The 6,528-nt window shown below is 42.2% G+C and overlaps 3 protein-coding genes across 3 annotated transcripts; 2 read left to right on the top strand and 1 right to left on the bottom strand.

Annotated features, from left to right (window-relative positions):
* Positions 1-249: 249 nt before the first annotated feature.
* On the bottom strand, positions 250-728 carry CCR75_007942 (uncharacterized protein). Its single transcript, XM_067965998.1, has 2 exons — positions 585-728; positions 250-520 (listed from the first exon to the last, which is right to left on the bottom strand). Exons 1-2 carry the CDS (start codon positions 677-679, stop codon positions 328-330), a joined length of 288 nt encoding a protein of 95 aa, XP_067822724.1. The 5' UTR covers positions 680-728; the 3' UTR covers positions 250-327.
* A 1,017-nt stretch (positions 729-1,745) lies between these two features.
* Positions 1,746-2,441, top strand: CCR75_007943 (uncharacterized protein; the record flags this gene model as incomplete). The annotated part of the gene is made up of 1 exon (XM_067965999.1): positions 1,746-2,441. One exon carries the CDS (start codon positions 1,746-1,748, stop codon positions 2,439-2,441), a length of 696 nt encoding a protein of 231 aa, XP_067822723.1.
* A 302-nt stretch (positions 2,442-2,743) lies between these two features.
* On the top strand, positions 2,744-5,523 carry CCR75_007944 (uncharacterized protein; the record flags this gene model as incomplete). Its single annotated transcript, XM_067966000.1, has 6 exons — positions 2,744-2,887; positions 2,962-3,045; positions 3,121-3,323; positions 3,388-3,475; positions 3,545-4,864; positions 5,158-5,523. The coding sequence occupies 6 exons, from the start codon at positions 2,744-2,746 to the stop codon at positions 5,287-5,289; spliced, it is 1,971 nt and encodes a 656-aa protein (XP_067822335.1). The 3' UTR covers positions 5,290-5,523.
* Between the last annotated feature and the right edge of the window lie 1,005 nt (positions 5,524-6,528).

The following is a 6,528-nucleotide window of genomic DNA, read 5'->3' on the forward strand; positions in this document are numbered from 1 at the left end:
TTTAGTAATTGACCATCCCCTTAAGTACACCTAATGTACTTAACGGGGACTGTGTAACATTAGGGCAACTTTAGCCCGTTACAAAAGTGAGTGATGATTACTGATGAGATACGATCAGACTCCCTTTGATAATAGATAAATTTGCTATTCGCGGTCATCATTTGAATCCTTAGTGTAAAAACCACGAATTATTTTCGGCAATCGTGGTCATGTATACAAAAAACATTGTCATCAAACCGACGACCAGATCGCGGCAGGGCAGAGCCACCAACACTATTTTATTACTTGAGTTATATGATTACACTAGATAAGGAAAACCATTTTTTTCTAAGGCATTTCTATCAGATCATCATAGACCAGAGTTTTTAATTCCGTCTTCGATAAATTCCACTCTATCTGCGCAACTTCGTGGTCGCGCAGCACCGCATGCGTGTACGTTCCTACGGGTGTAGCGAGATTTATGCAGGCTAAAAGCGTCTGCCCTGCATTGGAAATTAGATTGTCGACGTGCATGACAGTTCTATTTTTAATCAGAGCGATTAGTATACGATCTTTAACATGGCGATCTAATAAGTATGCCTTACCCTTGGTTTGTATGAACAGAGATATTTGCTGCACTGGTCGTGCTCAACATCAGCCATAAATTTAGCATACGCGTTCGCGCGGCTTCTCGATCCATATTTCTTAAGAAAAAACGATTTTGTTTTGCAACAAATTCGCTAAACCAGTAATATTTACTCTATCAATGCAGTGATGTAGTTGGCTCTTCATGATACCAAGCTCTATCGATAACTTTGCAGAGAATTGTAAAAAAACTTTTGCTTTACAATCTAGCTACGAATATGCGTTAAGGTAGCTTGAAAAGATCGTGTCAAGGCAAGCTGGTACGGCACATGCTGGCTATCAAATATGCTTACACTATTGTAAAGCTAGATAACGTCAGGAATGGTCATATTGCCTTGGCCGACACTTAGTTTTTGGCGTTGCAGCTTCAGCAGCTTCAGTCCCTGCCTCAGCATGCTTTGCTTAATTACCATGGTCATGTACTTTTTCGGCTGGTGATGAATTTACGCCGCTTGAATTATTGTGGACGCGACGGTGTAATAGCTGTCAAGAAGGTATGTGCGCATGACTTGAGCGCGCGCGGATTGCTTTGTCCTAAATATTAGTTTTGCCACGGGCATATGTATTTCTCGGCGAGGTTAATCGATTATTTCTCGCTTTTCGTGCTGTAGCAATTGAAAGGGTGCAACTTAAGAGGTAGCTCATGAGTTGTGCAAATAGGTATAACCAGAATCTTGCGACATGATGAATTCCCCACTCTGCTAGCTGTTTGTTGAAGCTGAGCTGTCAGCTTCCTGTCTGCAGCGTGATCTATATACAAGGCAATTTCTTCTGTACTGTTTCTTCTTCAATCAGCGGCGAATTTTGTAAGCAATATATCATCTTAAACAGGTCCACCTTATGTAGATGACCAACTAATTTATATGGATCTGCCTCGAACAATAGGTTTGAAAGTTTTCAAAGTTTTCAAACGAATGTCCAAAGCTTCGACGTCATTCTCGTTCAGCTTCCGTCCACTTGCCCAGAGATACATCGTTCCCTGCTAAAAGCGCCCGTAAACTTCTGCACGAGATTAACTCTTTCCTACAGTACATAAATTTATATTTTTTACCTGTCGTCAACTTTTTGAAAATTTTATTTTTTGCCCCAGACTGAAATACACGCCAATAAATTTAGACACGATGAGGTATCTGCGCGCGAAGAGCATCCGCAAGGCTTTACGCCAATTCCACATTTTGTGTGGAATTAAACCGCCCTATAAGGTGTTGCTGGATGGAAACTTTATTGCTATGTGCTTGCAAATGAAATTGGATGTGCGCGAACGCGTGCCCAAGTACCTGCAGGTAAAGCCTCACGAATGCGAGTTCTACGTGCCTGGTGCCGCGCTTGAGGAGCTTAAGATGCTTGGTGAAGCTACTAAAGCGGCTTACGATCTTGCAAAAAGCTTCAAGATAGCGGAAACGCACAACCAATTAGACGACGACGAGCAAAGGAGCGTTGACGTGTCCAAGACCATACAGAGTATTATCGGGGACCGAAATGTCGGAAAATTTGTCGTCTGCACGCAGGAAGTGGAACTGCGTAAGGCCTTGCGCCTAGTCCATGGTGTGCCTCTTATATATTTAAACCGCTCTGTGCTGGTATTTGAGGACATATCGCGCGCAACCTTGGCCATCGTACGCCAGGAGGAGAAATCTAATATGGCCAAGCTGGACGTGAACGAAAAGCGAAAACTAAATCAAATGGTGGAGGCTGGTGATAATGACAATGACGCAAAACTGCAGCGAACCACGAAGAAGCGTGCCAAAGGACCCAACCCACTGTCTGTCAAGAAATCAACGAAGGTAAAAGTTCGTGTTAAAAAGAAAAAAAACTAGTGCGTTTCCAGTCCGTAGTCAATTTACTAAATATTTTCACTTCGTTATTTAACCTTACGTTCTGATCTTATATAATGAAAACCTTCTCTGTCAATCCCTTATTAGGTTTGCCAACAATTAAAACATCGAATGCATCCAATGTGTGAGGAGCAGCGTCACATTTTACTATCCAGAGCAATATTAATTTAGTCCGTGAAATTTTAATTTAGTTCTTGTACTGAACATCAACCGCATCAAAATTGATTCCTATTTGAGAAAGTAATTTGCTTTAGCCGGCTCCCTCCCTACCAATCGGATTGCTCATGGAGACCCCAAATGACCCAAGCGGCGACGCTGCTGCCGCTGCAGTTGAAAAGACTCCGCTGGACAAGCTTATGGAAGTAGTAGAAGCAAATCCGTTGGATTTTAACTCATGGGTCAGCTTGCTCGCTCTTGTTCAGAGTGAGGTACGTCGTAATGTGGTGCGACTAGCAGTGGTGTAAACTGTGATATACTATATCGACGTTGTGCTTTGTGGTAGTCTGCGACGCCGCGTGAGATAGTGGAGGAGACGTACGACCGCTTCTTATTAGAATTTCCACTGTGTTACGGCTACTGGAACAAGGTACGTTAATTTATCAAACTCGTGGATACCATTGGCCCTGCCGATAACAGAATGTGGTTACTTCGTGTGGATTAGTACGCCCAGTACGAATACCGTCTTGCCAGTAGGACGCGGGAAGATGGATTAGCCACAATTGCAACGCTGGAAGAAGCCAAACAGAAGGCACGGGAGGTGTACGAACGAGGCGTCGCCGCAGTGAGATACAGCGTTGACATGTGGATGAAGTACTGTGAGTTTCTTATCCACACGCTGCTGTGCCATGTTGATGAGACAAGACCGTACGTCAATGCAGAGCCGATAAGCGTGTTTCCAGTGCTAATAATTTGCTATGCGCTTTTCTAGAGTATTAGATAGAGCTGTGGAAGCGTGTGGGGGTGATCCAATGGCTGGCCCATTGTGGGAACTTTACATACACCTTGAGACAGTCAATGTTCGTACTTAAGCTCATTTTTTTTGCTTTTATGATACTTGTATCAACGAGAGGCGTTTGTTGGATTAGAATGATATGCCTCGCTTAAACAACGTTTTTAAGCGAATTATGCATCAACCACTCCGCAATCTTGAGGATTTTTGGGAAAAATACAATCAGTTTGTGCTAGCCCAGGCGCTGAATGCATTGGCAACGATTGAAGAGCAGAAAGCTCTAGCCAGCGATGGAGAAGAGCTGATGGACGAAGGATTACTGCGTGTAAAGATCGTTAATGCGATCGAGGCTGTCAAAAATAAGACCATGGAGGAAAACAACCGCCGTCAAGCTTTTGAAGCTAATATTGACCGAAGTTATTTCCACGTGACGCCCGTGGCTGAAACCGCTATGAAAAATTGGCACGCATATCTGGACTTTGAAGAGACTGAGGGCAACAATGAGCGTTGTCAGGCTTTGTACGAGCGGTGCTTGATTTCATGTGCAAATTACGAGGAAATTTGGCTTCGATATGCATCGTGGAACGAGACAGTGCATGGCTTTGCAGCAGCCGAGGCTATTTTTCTGCGGGCAATGACGATCTTTTTAAAACACCGCGCTTCCATTTACTTGGAATACGCGGCGTTTTTAGAGGCTCATAACGAGCTGCAAAAGGCTCAAGACACATACATGAAAGTTATTTTTGAAAAGGCTCCGAAGCTTGCAGAAGCCTATTTGCTCTACTGCAATTTTGAGCGGAGACGAGGTGATATTGAAATGGCAAAGGCGTGGTATGAACGCGCAATGGAGGCAGTCGAAAATGAAGTCGAGGTATTTGCGTATGTGGCTACCTCATACGCAGTGTTCTTGAAACAAACTGGCAGCGAAACAGCTTCAGTTCGTGCTGTATTTCAACGCGCAGTGCAGAAGCATAGCGAATCAGTGCTGCTTTGGCTAAACTATATTCATTTTGAGATCAATGCTGGTGGTAAACCCACTGACCTGGTGAAACGCATTGGTGGCGTCTACGAGCTTGCGCTTGAAGATCATTGCAACTTGTCGATGGAAGAAAAAAATGATTTGTGGTTCCAGTACGTGGAATTCTTGGTGAATAATGAAACAAGCATTGCTCAAGTGCGGGAAGCTCGCAAGAGGGAATTTCAGTGGAAATTAAAAAACTCTCAGCCTCGAAATCGCACGATCAAGGTTATCCACTTTCAGCGTGATGGAGATAGAAACATGATTGGTTACAATTCCAATGTCGATGTGGGAATGAAGCGCTCTCGGTACACAGCCCCACAGACTTCTGCGGTGCTTGTAACACCGACAGCCGCTGCGACAACAGCAATACCAGCAGTGGTGGCGACGGACACAGCAGCAGCAACGACAGCTTCGGCTTATTTCCAAGACTACCGGGTAATAATTTCTTCATTACTTTCTTCGGCCCCCCATGTCCGCTTGCATTTATATTTATTGTTGGTTTGGACTGGGCTACGAATGAGCTCATAAGAGCTTGGGTGGCTCTGCCACAAGCCTGACCCATGTCCAAGACAATCGTTGGACAGTGCTGTGATTAGACGAAAGGCAGAGGGCTTCGTTGACATTCGCAACTTTGCATTTATTATTTTGCTTTACAGATTCATGTAGGAAGGTGGCTTTTGATCGTCAATTACTAACCATGCTTGTTGTGGTTTCGTTTATTATGGTAGGGGTACGGAAGTCAAGCTCAGGTTTACTCTCAAGCTGATGTAACGGTTATTGCCGGGCAACAACCAACGGCCATTGTCGGGCAACAGACCTATAAACAAGCGCAATACGTCAACTACTATCAGCAGCAGTGATTTGAGATGAAAACTCAAATACTATTAGCTTTACCATGAAGAAGAAGAAATCGAGTTAGGCTTTCTTAAATCATCGTACTGAAGTTTAGCAGCACGTTAGCACTAGCCGAATTTTTTTTATCTAAAATTAGGATCTATGAACATCTTTTCACAGCAATGCGATTCGATAATGAGATAATAACGTCACGTTGTGACAAAAAAATAATGTATAGCGTCGCTACTTACTCAGCACCATGTTTTTGAAACGTATATTGTTGTCTGGAATCGCAATATCTTCTATTTAAGAAAAATTGACAAGAGGATCATTCTTGACTTGTCATTTAGCAGAATATAAATTTCTATTTCGTCAAACTCAAAAACTTTCGTAAGCCGCTTATTTAATTATCATACGGCGGCTAGAAATGAGGATCTGTGACATTTAATCAATGATCCAGGTTATTTTGATGCCAATACATAATTAAAACAGCTATAACTATTGATGTCGAGTTGCAAAATTATAATTTACCGTCTAAATATTTTTAGAATATTCTGATTGGGACAATCCCACATGCATCTCTTTCGGGATACCCAGTGACTGAAGATATAAGATTGATTTCTGTAGATCAAAATGAATATCTGTGAAACTTGCTTAACAAAAGCTGCAGACTTTTTATCTTTAGCTATACTGCACGGCTGATGACTGGTGGCTCCGATTTGTTCAAGAAAGTTTACATTGATTACAAATTTAAGTAGGCCGTGAAAAATATTTAGTTTTGCAGGTTATTGCCGATAAACTGTCAATAAAAATGCTCAGAAACGCCGCAGGTTGACTGTAACGGGGTGTATAGTTACATGGAATTAACACTTAAAGGTTGTTAATAAATATATTATCTATAAGGTAAAGAATATTTGGAGAATATTACTTTACATAGTAATATTCAAAAAAGCTTACCTATTAATAGATATAGGCCATTATATCTACTTGCTCCGCGGTCCAGTCAGCACTAAACGCGCGCAAAGAGAGACAGATAAGGCTTTATTACATATTTTGTAATAGTTTACAAATTAGTATCAAATAGATTGAAACAGAAAAAAACTTAATTGTCTCAAATACAGTTTACCTTTTAACCCTCTTTAAAGAAAGTGTTTAAAGAGAGTCTTCCTCTGCACGTACTAGTTAACGTAAAGTGACGTGAGGCACCACTCGCACTGAAGCAGTGCGAAGTGGACTTGTACTGAAGCAGTACATGTCGGCAGTGC

Source organism: Bremia lactucae, linkage group LG1 (assembly GCF_004359215.1).
Source record: "Bremia lactucae strain SF5 linkage group LG1, whole genome shotgun sequence".
Taxonomy (NCBI): domain Eukaryota; phylum Oomycota; class Peronosporomycetes; order Peronosporales; family Peronosporaceae; genus Bremia; species Bremia lactucae.